Source organism: Taeniopygia guttata, chromosome 1 (genome assembly GCF_048771995.1).
Source record: "Taeniopygia guttata chromosome 1, bTaeGut7.mat, whole genome shotgun sequence".
Taxonomy (NCBI): domain Eukaryota; kingdom Metazoa; phylum Chordata; class Aves; order Passeriformes; family Estrildidae; genus Taeniopygia; species Taeniopygia guttata.
Window position 1 is genome coordinate 112,412,098 of NC_133024.1, and position 18,561 is coordinate 112,430,658.

Below are 18,561 nucleotides of genomic sequence, written 5' to 3' on the forward strand. Positions count from 1 at the left end.
AGCAGGGACACCTTCTGCTATCCCAGGTTACTCAGAGCTCCAGCCAGCCTGGCCTTGGACACTTCAGGGATGAGGTAGCCACAACTTCTTTGTGCAACTTGTGTCAGGGCCTCACCACCCTCAGAGTCAATAATTCCTTACTAGTATCTAATCTAATACTTCCCTCCTACAGCTTAAGGCCATTCCCCCTTTTCCTTCTTTCCATGCCCTGTGAAGGTCCCTCTCCAGCCTTCTTGTCACCTCCTTTAAGCATTGAAAGGATAATTCCAGGAGTTTGCTTGGTTTGGTTTCCCCCAGCAAGGGAGGACTGTAAGGAGAATAAACAGTGAATGTTGAATATTCCTATTTCCATCAAGCCCAGAGATACTTCCCATGTCTTGTACAGTACATTTAATAGTCACAGTTTCATTGTTGGAGGACTTAATTGCTTTTTCACTCATGGCTTTTGAACCTGTTGTTTACACAAATAAGGGAAATTTTATGGCTAATAGACAATCCAGTGACACTGCCAAGGCTGTGTTACATGTTTTGGTTCCTTGTCTCAAATACTTGTCTTCTCTTCTTGATTTTCCTTGGAGGGAAGGTGGAAGTAACTCCCAGACTGAAATTTTTGCCTGTTAACTTCCCTTCCATATTCCATCCATTCCATGTGTTTTGTTGTGTACCACAGATGTCCCTTAGGAGCAAGTTCAGATGGGCTTTGGATTTTCCTTGGCCAGTTCCAAATCAGGTTTCCAATTATGAACAAAAGCCTGGAGCCAACTTCCTGGGCTCCTTTCTCCTGTGAGACCTAAAGGATATTTCAGTATTTTAATGCATCAGCCTTGAACAGAAAAGTCTAGAGCTGCTTTGAAGGAAGGAATGCTGCGTTCCCTAAGATCCTTTTCCAAAAGGACTTTATTCTTCCTGGCCTCACAAACAGCTTTTCTAGAGCATGATCCTAAGATAGGTGTCTGAAAATACCTGGAGTGTTTGGCAGCTCTGTGTAGGTTTTCTGACTTGGCTGGTTCTGTTGCTCTTTTTGTCACACTTACTTCAGTTTATCACTGTTCTATTTTATGGAAAATAATTTAAGATAATTTTCAGTTCTTTTGTAATTTTATTGGCAAGACAATAATAGGTGTTTGTGTAGAAGCAGCTTGATTTTTTACGAAGTTGCATTATCTGGATGAGTGAACTTAAGCAGAACTAAGTGGGGCTTAAGTTGTACTAAACTCTTGATAAAGTCTTACATGCAAAATTATGAATTAATATATCCATTTGTGAATATAATTTGTGAAGTATTGTACAATAACTGGGGAGGAGAGCTGAACAGATCAACCTTTAGGACTCTTAATTCATAAAAATCAAACAGACTGAGTGATCCAAGTTTCCAAGGCATTGGGAAATCCAAAACAGTGGAGAGCTGCTTTTGACAGAGCAGGGGTTCAGTTATAAAATACTCTGAGCATGATCACTGCAGTTTCCAGTTGGTTTGAGATAAATACACAGGAGGCATTAGACCAAATATCTGAATTTATTAAGGCATCAGAAGTAGACCTAGGAATTTGGAGAACTCTGACAGGAAACTGCTGGCAAAGCTTTGGGGGGAAATGGGTGAACGGCAGTTTGATCTATTTGTTTCTGGTATGTGCTTGTAAGAAAAAATAAAAATGGGATCATAAGGATTAACCCAGCTGTAGAAAAGATCCAGCACTCCATCTGTTCAGGGTGCTCCTGCCTGTCTGCATCAGTGAGGTGTGAAGCTGATCCAGTCAGACACTTCTTACCTTGGAAATAGCAAAATTCATTGGTATCTTATGTATTTTTAAAAACATGTAAAGATCTGCCCAGATGTGGTGGGATTTGGAGAGATCTCAGAATGATCTTCACACCTCATAGTTCAGTATCAGAGTTAATATCCAGAGCTATCAAGAGCACTTGTGTTGCCTTTGCTTTGTCTTGGACCTTAATTAACTTCAGTTTCTTCATTCTATATTTATTCTTTTCTTTGTCTTAATGCCCTCTGCCTCATAAATTGAAGTGCTAATGTGTGAAATGTCTCACTTCCTGTTCTTCCTTATCCATGGACTTGCACAACTCCTGTTGTGATCAGCAAAAAAAAATTTCCTGTGTTTTTTCTTTCAAAATTTTTCCAAATGTTCAGCTTATTTTCTTCTTCTTGATACAGGCTTTGTAAAATTGATTTATGTATTGGGTAAGTTGCATGTAGCCAAAATCAGGAGCACAATTTTAATCTGAAATTGATCAGGAAGAATTTTTCCTTTTTGCTGACTGCAGACCAAAGCCTTTGTTTCTGTACATGTTTATACAGTGTATTTTGTCAGTACCTACAAATAGCTGTCATTTAAATGTGCTTATAGCTGAGATTTAAATATACTTGGAGGGAACACTTCTGAGTCAAGGTAACTTTAAATTATTAATTTTTTTTTTTTTTTTTTTTTTACTTGGTGAATCAGATGGGACAATGGTGAAATTGAAAAGCTGAGCCCGTGGGACATGGAACCAGTCCCTGATAATGGTAGGTAGAAACCCTTTAATAAAACAGCTTAATGTGCTTCTCCCTCTTTCTAGTTCCTTTGTGTCATGCAGGAAATGTGTGGACCTGAGGTGATTCCTGTCTTAAAGACAGTTTTTGTCTTTATCTGATTCAGATTTAGTGAAGTAGTTTGAATATACCTTTTTTTTTTATTTATTGTTTTTCATCTTCCAGAGCAATTTTGAAAAAAAAATATACTTTAAATGTGTAGCTCTGACTTACAAAATAAAACCTGCTACTTCCAAATGGCAGGTTTCAAAAAACATCTCAAGTTTCAAACTATGAATTTGTTTTAGTATACTATGATACAAGGGGGTGTAAGAAGAATATAAATAAAATATTTCTGGTCAGCAAATATTTGCTGCACATAATTTAAACCCAACAGTTTATAAAGTTTGCTCATCAAATCCAGATTATCTGTAAATAAAAGAGTGGAATTTGTGGTTTGTCTTAATATTTCACTTTTCCAGTACTTGTCAGTACCAGCTGGGAGGGGGGAGGAACATTTGGAAGAAACTGAGGAAATAGTTACTGAATAAGCTGTCAAAAAGGTAATGAACTTAGTTCAGGACTGCATAAAACCAGAATTTTAAACGTTTTGCTGTTAGTATCCATTTTGTATAATTTTTTTCCCCACAGCCTTAGCATTAAACGCTACTTCATGGCAAGAATGTTTTCAGTCGCAAGCATACAGTTATTTAATAACTGTGAGTGCTCAACAATTTATCTTGTTCCCACTCCTTCCCCAATTTGCTCTTTTTAGTTGATCAGCCTGAAGAATTAGGAGCAAGTGTGTCTGTGACTCTGGAAGAGGTGGAGAAGCTCCTGTACAAACCCCAGGAGGGGGAATGGGGGATGAAGTCCCGTGATGAGGCCTGTGAACGGATCATCCGTGGGATTGATCAGCTCATGACTCTTGGTGAGTGTGAGCTGAGCTTCAGCTGCTTTCTCCTGATGGTACATTTAGAAACACCCTGGAATATCCATGGCATCCTTTTAAAATTCTCCTGTGATAAATTACTTCAATGAGCAAATGTTTTTCTGTGCAGTTCTTTGTGTTTGTATTGAGATCTCTATGTGTACACCGTAGGTTTTATAATACCCAGCTCAGTTGTCATGGACCTGCAGGCTTTGAAATAGAATCCCAGACTGGTTTGAGTTGGCAGGAACTATCCCAGGCTGCTCCATGCTCCTGGCCTTGGGCACTGCCAGGCATCCAGGGGCACCCACAGCTGCTCCTGGCACCCTGTGCCAGGGCCTGCCCACCCAGCCAGGGAACAATTCCCAATTCCCAATCTCCCATCCAGCCCTGCCCTCTGCCAGTTTGAAGCCATTCCCTGTGTCCTGTCCCTCCAGCCCTTGGAAATTGTCTCTCTCTGCCTTTCCTATCACCTCCTTCAGGCACTGGAAGGCCAAAAATGAGGTGAAACTATTAAATTTTGCTATTATTGCTGTTTTTAACCAGACATCTCAGCAGCTTTTGCTGGCCCAGTGGACCTGTGCACGTACCCCAAGTACTGCACGGTGATCGCCTACCCCACGGACCTCAACACCATCCGCACCCGCCTGGCCAACAGGTTCTACAGGTCAGTGCTGCAGGGCAGCTCACCTGGGACTCTTCAGAGCTAAAATAAACCCTGACATCCTTTCCTTGAGAAATTCACTACTGGAAATCACCAACTATTATAAAACTCGCCAAAGTTACCTCAGTGCTGATGGCAACTCAGATTTTGAAGTGCTGTCCTTGTGTTACTTTGACCTTCAAGAAAGTTAAGCTCTTGCTATTTTCAGAAATGAGCTTAAACACAAGAGTTGAAATGGTAAACATTAACAGCAGCATTTTAAATAGAAGAGATAGGGGGAAAAGTGTAATGATGACAGAGCTCTAGTTTGATGGAAGTGCTGGTCAGCCATAGCTTGAAAATAAATTTAGGTGTATTCTTCATCTGAAGCTGCATTCAGTGCATCTGTAAATACAGTGAAGAGACATTAACAGTGATTTTCCTGCCGTACAAGATGGAAAAAATGTTTTGGGAAATACTTGGAAATTCTGTAGGTGAAGAACGGCAGACTTGGAGTATCTGCTTCACAGGTATAAGGAATTGGGAAAATGAGTTGTAAAAATGAAATCACAGGTTTGTGGCAGCTCATTTCTATCAAGTTAGAATTCCAATTTGTAGCAGTTGCTCAAATCTGTCATTTTACAGGGGGCACAGTTTTCTGTGGTCAGTTGACCTCAAAGCAAGGTCTTTAAGGGAAAACAGAAAGGGTTATCATAGCTGGCATTCTTTAGAAATGTAATTGAACAAAGCTCTTGTCACTCCTTTTTAACTGCTTGTGCTTTGTATTTATTAATTAAAAGTTTTTCAGATATGACTCCACTTGTGTTGCATTTCTAGGGGCTTTGTAGCAAGCAGCTTCTGATATTTCCAGAAGAAATGTGATCATTTAGAGTAGTGATTAAATTATACTCTTTCCCCTCCTGTTGAATAAGTCAGATGTAAGCTTTTTAAAAATGCTTTTGTTTTTAAAGATTCCAGGAAATCCACAGTCCTTGGAATGATTTCAGTGATATTTTATGATATATGGATAACAAATGCTAGTGCTTACTTGGCCAGATGAATTAACTGAGTTTATATCACAAACTGTCTGAGGATGAGCTGGCAATAATGAGTTTGGAAATGAGTGGTGAAAGATTTGTGTTGCTGGTTTTGCTTCCTTGGGTTTTCCATGTGAAGGAAAAGTTTGAGACTGCCCTAAGGGGGCATAAAACAGAGGACATTTCAATCTAATACGGAGAGAAAATTACAGAGATAAAATTTTTGCTGTTTTTAAGCTTTTCTTTAGTATTTAAGATGCAATGTTTTCTAATTTGAAGGAGAATTTCAGCATTGGTTTGGGAAGTCAGATACATTGAAAGCAATGCCAGAACCTTCAATGAGCCTGGGAGTGCTATTGCCAGAGCTGCAAAAAAAATCACCACCCAGCTCCTAAAGTTCATCAAGTAAGTGGCATTTTAATCTAAATAATGCTTGAATCCTGGTGCTTTGGAACAGTGGAATGTAAAACCAGCTTAGTATCCCTTTGTGGTGAGCCCTGCTTTGACTCTTTCAGTGCACTCTGGAAGACCAGGTGTCTAATTCTGAGTGTTACCTTAAATACTGAAATGTTTAGCTTAGAAGCATTTTACCTTTTTCCCTGGTGTCACAGTCCCAGAATATCACTTGAGATTGGGTATGTTAAGTAGCTCAGCCTGTAAAATGTGACTTCTTTGCTGTCCTGTGTAGAAGTTCCTCTTGTAGCTTGTCTGACTTAATTGAAAGGTTAAAATAAACGGAGAGGTTTATTTTGAAATGAGTGTGGGCAGCTGAGCAGGCCCCTTTCAAATCCCAAATCCTGATTTTTATATTCCATTTAATACTCAGTTACTGTCTTCCCTTTTATATGGAGCATTGGTTGTGGCTGAGTTTAATTTAGGAAACAACAGCTCTGTTTTTGCTATTCCAGTAACAGAGATTTAATTGCATTGCAGTGACCAGGACTGTACAAATATTTTTGAATTATGTAGTACAACAGATGATGAGCAAGATTGTCATGATGCTGATCTGGTAAGTTGGGTTTTTTTTTGTGGAAAATTCCAGTAATTTATGGTGGGAAGAAAATGCCAGCAGCCACCAAGTATTTTTGGTAAAATTGCTGAGTTATTTACATAGCTAATACAAGCATGGACTATATTAGGAATTTTTATGAATGTTTTATGTCATTTATTATCAGTGAATTGCATTACTGGTAATATTTTGTCACTGAAGTTCAAAGCTGTTGAGTAACTTCTAATTGCAATTTCTGATAGTGGTTTTTCCTTTTCTCAAACCACTGAAGATTCCAGACTCCAGCTCTTGTCCTTATCTAGGATATTGCTTTCCAAGTCTCCCAGATGCTGTGTTGTGTTTTTTACGCTCCTCTTTTGTTTTACTGAAAGAATTAAGAGGAAAATTTAATTTTACCACAGTCTCAAATCTAATGACACTTTTAGCTTCCATCACCTATTTTTTTCCTACATCACTTTTAAGATAATTGATTTTATTTCATGCAGGATGATGAAAAATGTGTTCCTAGAACATCATACAGAAGAAGAAAAGTGAGTTGGCCAATCTTTACCTTATAAACCAAATCAGGTTGAATTTTTTCTTGCTGTATTCCAGTAATGCTTTTCCTAACTTTTTTTCCCTCAAGGGACGAGGCTTAAAAAAAGGGAAAAACTTGAAAAGTGGCTATGATGAAAACTGTTGGAAGAAGCAGTGCATGGAACTGGTGAATTTAATTTTCCAGTGTGAGGATTCTGAACCTTTCAGGCAGCCAGTTGATTTGGATCAATATCCTGTAAGTTGTTCTTGATAACCTTGATAATTTAATTGATTTTTTTTTCCTTGCTGTCTTATTGTACCTTGTAAGGGAATTACTGTAGAAAAAAATCTGTGTTTTCTTAATTAAAACGAGTTTCTTGAAAGTAAAATGTGTTTACTGAGCTTGAGCTATGAATTTAATTTTTCTCCTCTCTTTTAGCTGTTCATGGTAATCTTACTACCATCTTTTTTTCTCTAAAAACCCAATAAACTTAATTTAAAGGAAAAAAACTTTACAGCACATAACCTCTTCTGGTGACTCCACATTTTGAGTCTCACTTCAGGGTTTAAAAGCACCTTGAGGTTCTCTAAAAAACAAGAACACGAGGGAAAGAAGGATTGAGATGTTTTGATGGGGTTTGAATTGGGGTATTTTTATGTGGTCGTTGTGTTATGGGGCTTTTTTTGGCTGTTTTTTTATACCAGATCAGTTGTTTCTCACAGTAAAATTTGTGGGATAATGAAAAAGGAGATTTAAAATCAAACTGTCTCAGCAAAAGTGTTGCTTTCTGCTGTGGTGCTTCTCTTTCCACTGCTGCTGAAGATCATTTGTGTAATTTTAGCTACTCCTAAATGGGAGAAATAAAATGGAAAAGTGGCTGGGATTTTTTCCTTATACTTCCACAGAAATCTTTTTTTCATGTGTTTTTTATAGGATTACAGACATATTATAGACACTCCAATGGATTTTGGTACAGTGAAGGAAACTCTGGAAGCTGGGAATTATGACACTCCAATGGAACTGTGCAAAGATATCAGACTGATATTCAGTAATGCAAAATCTTATACTCCAAATAAAAAGTCAAAGGTAGTTGTTACTTTCTGGGAGTTTATGAATGTCTTAATTAATTAAATCTTAATTTGCAGTTTGTTTATCAGTACTTTTGATAAAGCTGCTGGTTGGGTAGCTAGTGGGGAGAAATAAGGCAAAAATACTTAATATGTTCATTTCCTGTTTATTTGGTGTTACACAGGACTGCCTGTGCTTTTCCTATTGCTTTTCTGTGCAGTTTTTGATATTACAAATACTAGTGTTGGAACAAAGGCTCTGTTTTTAATAGAAACCACTCCCTTACCCAGATTTACAGTATGACCTTGAGATTGTCAGCACTGTTTGAAGAGAAAATCCGAAGAATTGTTTCCGATTTCAAAAATGGGCAGAAACAGAATGAGAAGCTACGGAGAAACCAGAGGTACACGAGAAGATTTAATAATCAAAGCTCAGTGCAGCAGCCCACCAAAATGCTCAGGTAATCAAATTACAAAGGTATAAAGATCTGTCTCAGCTGACTGATATTCATATTCACTCTCACATTTAGTCTGTGAAGAGGGGAACAACTGGGCTTTTAAATGATTTGTAACCCCAGTGAGATTTTTAGTAATTTTCATGCAGTAGGAAAAACACGTTAAAAAAACAGGGGCTTTTTTATAGTATAAAACTGAGAAATACAAGGAGACAAAAGAGTAGAAAAGGTTGGGTTGAATACTTGAATCAGAAAAATCAATATTTAACTAAAACAATGAGGAATGAAACCAAGATTTACTTGCTGGATATGTTACAAACATGAAAATCAACATAAATTATGTATTTTGTTACATACAGAATACAGTCAGTCCTGTGGAATTTCTAGAAATTGTCACTTGCTGTAGCATTCAGTCGGGAGCCAGTTTTGCCTTTTCTCTTTTGAGGGCAGGAAGGCTTTTAACACAATTGCTGTTTTACATGATTAACTCCTGTTCTTAATTAGTATGTGGGACAGAATGTGGTAAATCACTGAAACTGAGCTTTTCCCTTCTTCTGCTGTCCAGTCTTTATTCTCTGGCAGGGAAAGGGTAGGAGTAAGAGTTTTAATTAAAAAAAAAAAAATTAAGGGGATTACTTTTATATTACTTTTATACTTTAAAACAACCATGCACCAGGATAGGCAGAAATTGTCTTTTGAATCTCATTTGTGCTCAAATCTGGAGAACTGCGTGTGACTGTTCAGTGGGGCACAGCAGAAGTGAGGTTTGGGATAGCAGAAATTACTCACCTTGTGCACCTGGATGAATGTCTGAAAACCTGCACTGTAAGGAAAAAACTGACAAAACAGTTTTGTAGGTGAAAATAAAGGACTGAGCAAGATGGCATGTAGCACTCAGGCATATCGAAGTAAGGAAGGATCAAATTAGTGATGTTTTCTTTATTTTAAGTAGTGAACTGTGAGGCTCACACCTTCTGTGTGTGTTGGGAAGTCAGTTTATTGTGGAATAATGTTTGCCTGGATAGCATTTAATTGGAGGCTCATGTGCAACTAACCAGAGGCTGGGAATCCAACAGGAATTGAGGCTGCAGTGAAAATATGAGAACATGAATTGTCTGGAGGACATCCATCATTAAATTCTGTTTCTCAGAAAGATTCTCTCCTCTTGTATGACTGCCCTAAGACTGCAGGCTGTTACTTAATGAAAGTAAATATTTTTAATGTTTAGTAAATGTTTATGTTTGTCCTTGCCAGAGTTAAAATTGTCTCACACCACATTAGCTCATAAAACCGTCCCAGAAATACAAAATCATATTAAATGTTGTTAAAATACATAATTGCCTTCTCTCTCTTTAGTTTTACAACCTCTGTTGCTTTTACTACTTTCACTCTCACTAGAAATCTGAAGCAGAAACCACTAAAGTCTCAGGCCAAACTTGAATCTGAGCAGGAAGATGCTTTTCCTCAGCCTACCTCAAGCAGAGCCGCCTGTGTCACAAGCCATAAACCCAGCACTGGCTCCTACAACCAGAGTTCCTCGGGAGAATCCTCAGATTCTGCCTGCCTGGCATCCTTCGAGAGGAATGGGAAGGCCAGAGCCACACCACTGACCAATTGTTCTGCTTTATCATCAGGTCAGAATTTAGAATTGCTGCAGTTTGCATTCTGAGTTGTTAAATGAGCTTTGTGGTTTTAACACTTTTTTTTTTTTTTTTTACACATAATGTTTAGGGTTTTTGTGTGATGCACAGTTTTGTGTTTTACTGGATTTTAGACACATTATTTATAGTGAATGTTATAAAAATATTTGTGTACTGTATATAATTTTTGGCTTTGAAATACAGTAAATTTACTTGAATAAATGTGAAGAAATCTGTCAAGAGGAAAGCAGAGAGTATTTGGTAATTAATCCTATATAAAATGCAGGTTGTATGCCCTTATACATATATATATATATATATATATATATATGTTATATAAAACTTCTTATCTGCAATTAGCAAATGACAGAAGTTCCCTGAGACTTTAGACTTTAGAGCTTTCCTGTCTTTTCCCCTACTCCTCACCTTAACAAAAATTCAGTTTATTTCAAGGAATAAGAATGCAAGTTCTGGTAAAATCTGTTTGAAAATATTCTGTGTTTTGGGTTTTTTTTTAAACATGCTTTTCTCTTAATTCTGGTGTTTGAAAAGAGCTGTTTTATTTTAATTGAAACTTAAATATAAGTTAAAGAAGCTTCCTGTCACTGAACACTGTATGAATATGGATTTTGTTGAGGTATCAGTTTGATTTCTGTAAGACATTCAGGCATGAGAATGCATTTTATTTTAAGATAATGTGAGAAAATTCTGAAGATTCCAGGGTCAGCAAAATGTAACTCTTAACTGGAAGCTGTTTAGAATTGTTAACTGCCAATTGCTTTTTTTTTTTTTTTTAACAGAGAGTGAAATAGAAGGTTCTGGGGTTTCTTCATCTACTTCCTCTTCATCTTCATCCTCCTCAAGCAGCTCAGAAGACAGCAAAGGCTGTTCTGGGGCTCCTGTGTCCTCCTCTCCCCTGCACAACGGGGTGTGCAGGAGGAAAAGCAGTCGCAGGCTGACTCGGAACCGAGCTGCTCAGAGGAAACAGACAGGTGGGGTGCAAGGAGTTTCTTGTGAACAGCAAGAAAAGTCCACATTTTTATATTTATGAAAAATAACTGAGTGGAGTTAGTATTTCTTAAAATCACTGTATGTGTAGGATACTATTTTTTTTATTGGTGCTAATTTTGAAGCTCTCAAATACTACATTCAACTTTTTTAAAAGATTTTTTCACGACTAGGGGAAGAGGGCAGAAACCAAGAGCCTGGTGAGAGGGAATGACTTGCAACATATCTTGAGAAAAAAAGCAGCAGTCCATATAAAGAAATTCTAATTGTCACAAAACCAGGATGAATCTGAACTTCATGATAGCAAAAGCACCTGACTCTCACTAGGAATCTATTTTGTGCATGTCTGTGGGTTGAACCTGTCCCAGTTTTGACTTCACAGCTGCTATTTCATTTGTAAGATACTAATCCCTGCTTTCCTTTACAGGAACACTTCTTCAGGAGAACGGCAATACAAGGAAAACGGTCAGGAAGAAGTTATATGGAAGCGACTCTGAAAATACTTCAGCAGTGACATCCGAGTCCCTCAGCAACAGCAAGGGCAGGCACAGGAAAACCCCACGCAGGAGTGCTGCTGTGGCTGCCAACAAGCTGAGGCTGATGAGCGACGTGGAGGAGGAGGTGTCGAGCTCGGAGAGCATCGGGATCTGCAGGAACAGGAAACTGCCGCACCGCAACGCCTCGGCCGCCGCCAGGAGAATGCTGCTGGAGGGGTCTGAGGATGAGGCAGGCCTGAAGTCTGAGAGTGACAAGGAAATAGAAGAGCAGCTCACCAAGAGGAAAACTCTTTCTCAGACTGGCTGCTCTGCTCCACGAAGGAAGTTTGTCAGTGACTCTGAGAATGGCAGCTCGGATTCTGAGCCCGACACGCAGAGCAAGCAGAAGAGCTGGCAGAGCAACGGGCACAGACAGCTCCGGGGCCCTGCCTGCTCTGTGTCTCCCAAAGTGAAAAGTCCCACCTTAGACTTTTCAGAGGAGGACTCCAAAAGCCATAATTCTGAGGATGGGAGCAGCCAAAAGGTTTCTGACCAGTCAACACCTGCACATCACAAGCCTGCAGTGAGCAACTCTGAGGATGAGGCGGACTCCGGGTTGGACAGGTGGAATGGCAGGAAAGCCTCTGGGCTGCAGCTGTCTCCTCCTTTAAAAAAAGCAAAAGTCTTGAGTGATTTAGAGGACACAGCAGAATCTGAAGCAGAAGCCAGAGAGGAGGAGAAGAGTTTTGTATGGGAGAGCTTGGTGCCCACCAGGATTGTGAGGAGTTCCAAATCTGGAACTGCCTCCAGCTTCCATCGCTCTTCTGATTCGGACTCAGAGAGTGATTCCAATAACAGCAATTACTGTGAAACTTCTGCAAAAGCAAAGATGAGGAAGAGGAAAGGAAAAACAAAAATAGTTAGAAAAGGTAACATCTTTAAAGTTAATTTCTCTATTTCTCAGTACTGAGTAGATGATAGAGGAAATCTCCAAGAGAGATCTCCAATCTCTCTCTTTGTCCAGCTGCATGTTTTCAGTAACCCAAACCCTCTGGTTTGCAGTTCTTTTACCTTGCTTCAATTTCCTCTTGAGATTTTCTGTGCTACAGCAGATTTACAACTGCTGTTTCAGTTTGAAGTAACTTTATTGATAGTTTTCCAAAATGAATTTGATGGAAAGGTGTTTAAATCATTCTCACATCCATGGTGTGCATCAGAACCTGAAACTTGATTTCACTTTGAGATTTTATTTTGTCAATGATGTGTAGAGTCCTTAACACAGACAGGCACTTGCCAGAACTAAGATTTATATTCCACTTGTTTCAGAAAGTGAACTTCTCTCATTTTTAGGTTTTATTCTGTAATTTTATCATCACTCAGATCTTTGTGTAGTGGCTGATCATGATTTAAAGAGTCGGTTTGGTTTGGGGTTTTTTTTTTTTTAAGCTTATGAGAACAATGCTGATGTTTATTAAACCAGGTCATATACATTGTGCCTTCATAAAATCAGAGAATTGGTTCTGATTTGGAATTTGAGAGACTATTCAGAGGTTGGTGTTTGGTGCAATCCTTCCAATCCTGTCAATATACTTTAATAATCTTAAGAAAATTACTGGTTTTTAATTAATCGCTGTGTCTGTTAAGATGACTCCGTCTTGACAGTTTTCCACAAGGAATATTTATTTGTTTTGTCCCAAGGTCTTCTATTTAATACATATATAGGGGCATACTTGTAGAGTTCCTACTTTTCAAATAAATATGTATTTTATATATATATATTATAACTGTAACTATATATATGTATATACACTGCTCAATTAGCCAGCTAAACAATTTATGTGGAATCTTTGCTTTGGTTATTTTTAAATATATATAATATAAATATCACATAAACTATTTTGATATGTAAAATAGTCTGTGTGTAGTGTTTAGCATGGGATTTTATATATCAGAAAAGATTTAAAGAACTAGAATTTATTTCAGATAAACTCTGCCAATACCTTGTGGGCTGCAGTGCCCCCTGCAGCTGAGCTGGTTGGAGCTCAGGCTGGATTTTCCTGTCCAATATTCCAGGTTTGGAGTTTGGCCTGAACTCCAGGACACCTGATGAACCAAACTTTCACATCTTTGTGGCTTTTAAAAGCTCTTCCAGTTTCTGGGAGTGCTTGATTTAATTCTCCCTCTTTCTGTCTCTGCCACCTGGTTGTAGCTTTGCAGTTTTTATCTCTGGATGTTCAGTGGGGAATTTCAATACATTGTATTATAGATTTGTTCCAAATTTAAAATCTTGTATACAAAACATAATTTTAATCTTTTGGCAGTGTTGCAGGCTGGACTTCTTTATTCTTTAGCCTTGTATTCCAACTACTTAATAATATTGGAGGACAATAATATTTGTATGCAACAATAATTCTATAATATCTTATACAATAATATTTCATAATATAAAATCTAACTCTTCTTCTTTTTAGTCTGTGGATTAATTCACCTTTCATATATCATTTTGCAGTGTGCAGCAGAAATATGTTGTGCTTTGACCATAAAAATCAGACAATACAACTACTACAAGTAGTAACATTAATGTGTCATTTCTGGACGCTCATAACAAAGAAAGGAAATAAATTTTCCTTTGAAAACTTAAAAATAAGGATATACTGGAGTAGTACATGAAAGTATCTACATTTAAATAAGGACCAGATTTTATATGTGAAGAGATTGTTAATATTGGTACTCAAGATGGACATTTGAATTTATGCCTCATAATTTTTCCCTCTGTTTATATTTTTAAATTTACTTCAAGAACTTTGGATATTTTTTTTATTCATATGTATGAATTGTCTTATTTAGAAAGGAAACACTGATCTTCATAGTATATGATTTACACATGGAATATTTGTTTTAAAACACAACAAAAGCAAGTTCTATATTAATTTTAAAAACATTGAATGGAAGATTCACTGTTAGCAGCAATCTGAGTGTTAAAGTCACTAAGGAGCTGCAGGGTTTCGGTGTTCTCCACCTGAAACCATCCAAAATTGAAATTTGAAATCCACATGTAATTTGCATCCACATGAAATATTATAGTTACTTTTTTAGGATAAAAGGTCTAAAACGTGTAATTAACATTGCAAGTTTTATTCTAGTAAGGAAAATACAACTTTTAATGATGCAAGTATTACTAATATGACAGCATTTGTTTGGTAAGTGAGGGAATTTGTAATTTCTCAGCTGATTAAGAGTGATGCTAAGCAAAGCCTTTCTGAGACCATGAAAAGGTCAGAAAGTGACAATCTCAAGAGCTAAAAGTATCCCTGGGATACTGCTGGTATTTTTAGTAAAGACTTGAGATAAATTACACTTAACAGTTGAAATCAAAATAAAATTCAATATTTGTGTATTTCATTAAAGATGGCAGCGTTTGGGCATAATAAACTAGTAATTTCAGGAATGTAAGACATTAAAAAGAACTTTTTCATCTTCCTTTTGTAGAGCAAACATCAGAGGAGGCCGGCCAAAGTGGGAAAGTGCTGCGGAGCAGGACGTGCATCATCAACTACAAGAAACACATCAGGGTGTCCAGCGTGGGGGAGAAGAAGAACCCCCGCAGGTGTGCCACGCTGGCAGCCAGCAAGATCAAGATCATGAGCAAAGCAAAGGAGGAATTATCCAGCTCAGAAAGTGTTTACCCAGTCAGGAAGAACCGCAAGCAGCTCCAGGGCAGCGTGTCCTCAGCCTGCAGGAAGAAGCTGTTCAACAGCTCGGAGGTGGCGGCTTGTTCCAGGTCTGAAAATGAGAGTGAGCAGGTTTCTGGCAGGAAAAAGCCTTCCTGCCCTGAGCCTTCTGTTTCTAAAAGGAAATATATTATTGAGTCTGAGAATGAGAGGACTGACTCGGAGACAGAGACTCGGAAGCAGAGTGATGACCACACGCAGCCACACAAACTCCTCTGTGCTGCAGCTCTGAATAATTTTGACTATGACTCCTCAGAGGAGAATTCCACAAACCACAGGGTAGAAAATGGGGGAAACTGGGGGATTTCTAGGCAGGCAGCTTCAGCCCACAACCATTGTACGAGTAACTCTGAAGAGGAGGTTGATTCTAACTTAGCTAAACTTGAAACTAAAAATACCAGAGTAGCAGCAAATAAAAAACCCAGAGCTTCTTTCAAGAGATTAAAACGGGTGGATGACTTCAAGGAAACAACAGAATCTGAAACGGCGGGGAAACAAGAGGAGAAAAGCTCTGTCTCCAAGGATGTGGAGGCACCTGGGACTGCAGGAAGCTCCAAAGCCAACTTCACCTGTTTCTCCTCGGACTCTGGAACCGACACCACCGTCTGCAGCGACGCCACGGAGAGCAGGAAGCGCAAGAGGAAATCCAAACCCGGCAGGAAAGACAGCCTCAGCCAGGACTCCCTGAGGCCTTGCAGGAGGCCGCAGCGCAGGAAACGGCGGAAAGGCAGCCAGGAGCAGGACTCGGAGGAGGTGGAGTTCGGCGCGTGCCGGCGGGCGCCGCGGCGCTCCAAGATCCGCACGCGCAACGGCGGCCGGCGCACCGTGCGCTACAACGACGGCGACGACGACGACAGAGCCCTCGAGGACGCCGCCTGCGAAACGTAACCTTAACAAAAGGATAGCCAGCCCATCTCTGTTTTTTTTTATTTTTCTTTTTTTTTTCTTTTTTTTTTTTAATGGTAATAGCACTAGAACTCCTGATGGGCGCTGGCTGTTCTTTGTCCTACATTTCAGGGAATATATTTATATTTTTCTATGAAAAAGTTATGAATGTGATTAGATGATGACTTTCTCCTTTTTCATATTTTGACTTGCACTTGCCTGCCCATGTAGCAGCATTTAGCACAGATGCCAAAATGTGCCTCATTATAGGGGCAATTTTTTGTCTTTACTGGTATTTTATTACATATAAACAAGAGTTAAAAAATGTTAAAACACTGCAAACAGGTTAATAGCAGTATGTTGAGTATTATTGTTATGGGTGCTGCAATGAAATACTACCTAGGTCATGCAACATTCAAGAACAGATTTCAAACATCTTAATGCTGTATGAAATCATCTACAATAGTAACAGGCTTCTAAATAATAGTACACACTCTAAAAACCTGGTGGATGCAAGCATTGCTTCCAAAGAGGAATGAAAAGGCTGAGAACTTCACAGCTTGATTGAGTGCAGGTGTTCAGTGCTCTGTGCTTGCATTGCTGAGAAGCAGTTACCAGTGAAGGAGTTGATTTGCCAGTTCCAGAGGCTTTGGTGAACAGAGGGTTCTGCTGACAGGTAGTACATCATTAATGTGACTTCTATACTGTAAACTTTTAAGATTACGAAATGCAGGTGAACTCTTGGGCCTAAAGGGTTTTTGTGTGTTTTCTTTATAAAATAGAAAAACAAACAAAACACTTGTTCTGTTTTCTTTGTGCGTGGAATGCTTGAGGTGCAGGATTCCGACATTCCAGACCTTTTTTTGCTACGTTTCTGTTGTTCCTCCATATTTAAAGTGTTTGAATGTTGGATTTCCCATTGATTAAACCTTACCAGTTTCTGAGCATTGCAGTTTATCTCCTGTTTCCACAATGTTTGAGTTGGCTCTTGTTGACAAGAAAGAAAATTTTGCCAGGAAAATATGTGGAAGTCTCTGGTTGAAGACGTATCAACAACAAAAACACACAGCAGCTCTGAATTCTTAGTTTTCCCTGGAACTGTGCTGATGGGAGCCCCACGATGGCTGCCCCCAGCCCAACACCAGGGAATCTCTGCTCCTTCCCCACTCCAGGGTTCCTCCTCTATGCTGCAGCTTCCCTTCCTGATTTTGTCATTCAGTAGAAGATGTGACAGAGTATCAGATTTATCCAAACCCAGCTCATGTGAACTGAAATAGCAAGTTTGGGAATTGAGTTGGACTGGTTGGTAGTGGGATCCAGAAGGATTTGGGGGTGAAAAAATTAGTGCAGCTGCACAATCCTGGTGAATAATGACAGAACTCCTTGTACAAATGGAAAGGCATAATGGAAAAAGGAGTTGCCCATCAGTGAGAGCAACTTCAGCACCCTCACTGACATTGTCTGCTTTTACTATCACTTTTGCTATCCCAAATGTTATTTCAGCACAGAGAAATACTCCTTTTTTTTCTTCTTCCTTAAAACTTCCATGTGAAGTCCAAAAATAATTTAAATAGTTCTTGCCCCAGGAAGTTTTATTTAGAGCATAGTCTTTAATAGGATGCAGCAGAATTTTGTAAATTCAAGATAAATGTTTATCTGGATTCTGTATTTGGTTTCTGAAATACAAACACATTTGTGTTTAGTGATAAAACTTGAAGGTGGTTTTGTGTTTTCTTTGAGGAGCAAACTTTGTTATAAGGTAGTAAGTCCACTATTTTTTTCTATTAGCAGCTGCTTATTCTCAGTGTTCTCTGGAGTGCAACTACTCAAATTTGGGAATAACCAAACTGAACGTCAGAGTTTTTATTAATTTTCAGTTTGAACAGCTAAAATTGGGCTGGTAGGTTTGAATTTCTAATCTAGGTTTAGATTTACAAAGCTGGTTTTCTTTCAGGTGCTGTATTCTGTCACTGCGCACACAGGTTCATGATCCCTGAAAGCTGGAGAAGGTTCTGGTCTTTGGAGCTGCAGATCCCAGAGGGATCCTTAGGGACCCTGACACTTTTATTTTCTAGGCAAAGCATGTGCTGGTCTGTATTTCCTAATTTTATACACTTAGTGGGAAGAGAAATTATTAAACTGGAAAGGTATTTTGAGTCTTCCACCCTTTAAGAGTTTATTTATTTTTAATTTATTAAAGGAGCATGGTGGCTCTTATAGAACTGGCAGTCCTTTCACCTTCCTTTATGTGAGCATTTTTGGTTTGGTCTAGCTGTACTCAGGGACATAAAGTAGTAGACCTTTAAAAGTAGGATCTTTATTTAATGTGACTTTTGGGGGGTGTTTTGGTTTGTTTTAGAGCAGGACCTGAGTCTGTGATGGTGGTCAGGCAGCATGAACAGAGGGAAATGTTCAAGTGCAGGACAGAATCGTAAAGGAATCATATTCTTTCATGTTATAGGCTTTGATGATGTACATGTGTTAGTGGACCAGAGTAAAGCTGTACACACACCTGGATGTCACTGTGCTCTTCTTTGGTTCAACCAGGCCAAGGGAGAACAACCCCGTGGGGCTGGAGAGCTGGAAAAGGCCCTGGGGGAGCTGTGACAGGGGCTGGACACGAGCCCAGGGGTGC

General features: G+C 38.9%; 1 protein-coding gene across 1 annotated transcript in view; it reads left to right on the top strand.

The window, feature by feature from the left end:
* The window catches only part of BRWD1 (bromodomain and WD repeat domain containing 1), a 41,260-nt gene extending 25,160 nt beyond the window's left edge, over nt 1-16,100 (top strand). The window contains exons 29-41 of the mRNA XM_030284074.4: nt 2,460-2,521; nt 3,303-3,458; nt 4,005-4,125; nt 5,418-5,543; nt 6,072-6,147; nt 6,633-6,677; nt 6,773-6,919; nt 7,598-7,750; nt 8,023-8,192; nt 9,585-9,820; nt 10,627-10,818; nt 11,262-12,239; nt 14,800-16,100. Of these exons, the coding sequence (XP_030139934.4) occupies nt 2,460-2,521; nt 3,303-3,458; nt 4,005-4,125; nt 5,418-5,543; nt 6,072-6,147; nt 6,633-6,677; nt 6,773-6,919; nt 7,598-7,750; nt 8,023-8,192; nt 9,585-9,820; nt 10,627-10,818; nt 11,262-12,239; nt 14,800-15,929 (3,592 nt within the window). The 3' untranslated portion in view covers nt 15,930-16,100. The remainder of the gene's footprint in view (nt 1-2,459; nt 2,522-3,302; nt 3,459-4,004; nt 4,126-5,417; nt 5,544-6,071; nt 6,148-6,632; nt 6,678-6,772; nt 6,920-7,597; nt 7,751-8,022; nt 8,193-9,584; nt 9,821-10,626; nt 10,819-11,261; nt 12,240-14,799) is intronic.
* Nucleotides 16,101-18,561: the final 2,461 nt, after the last annotated feature.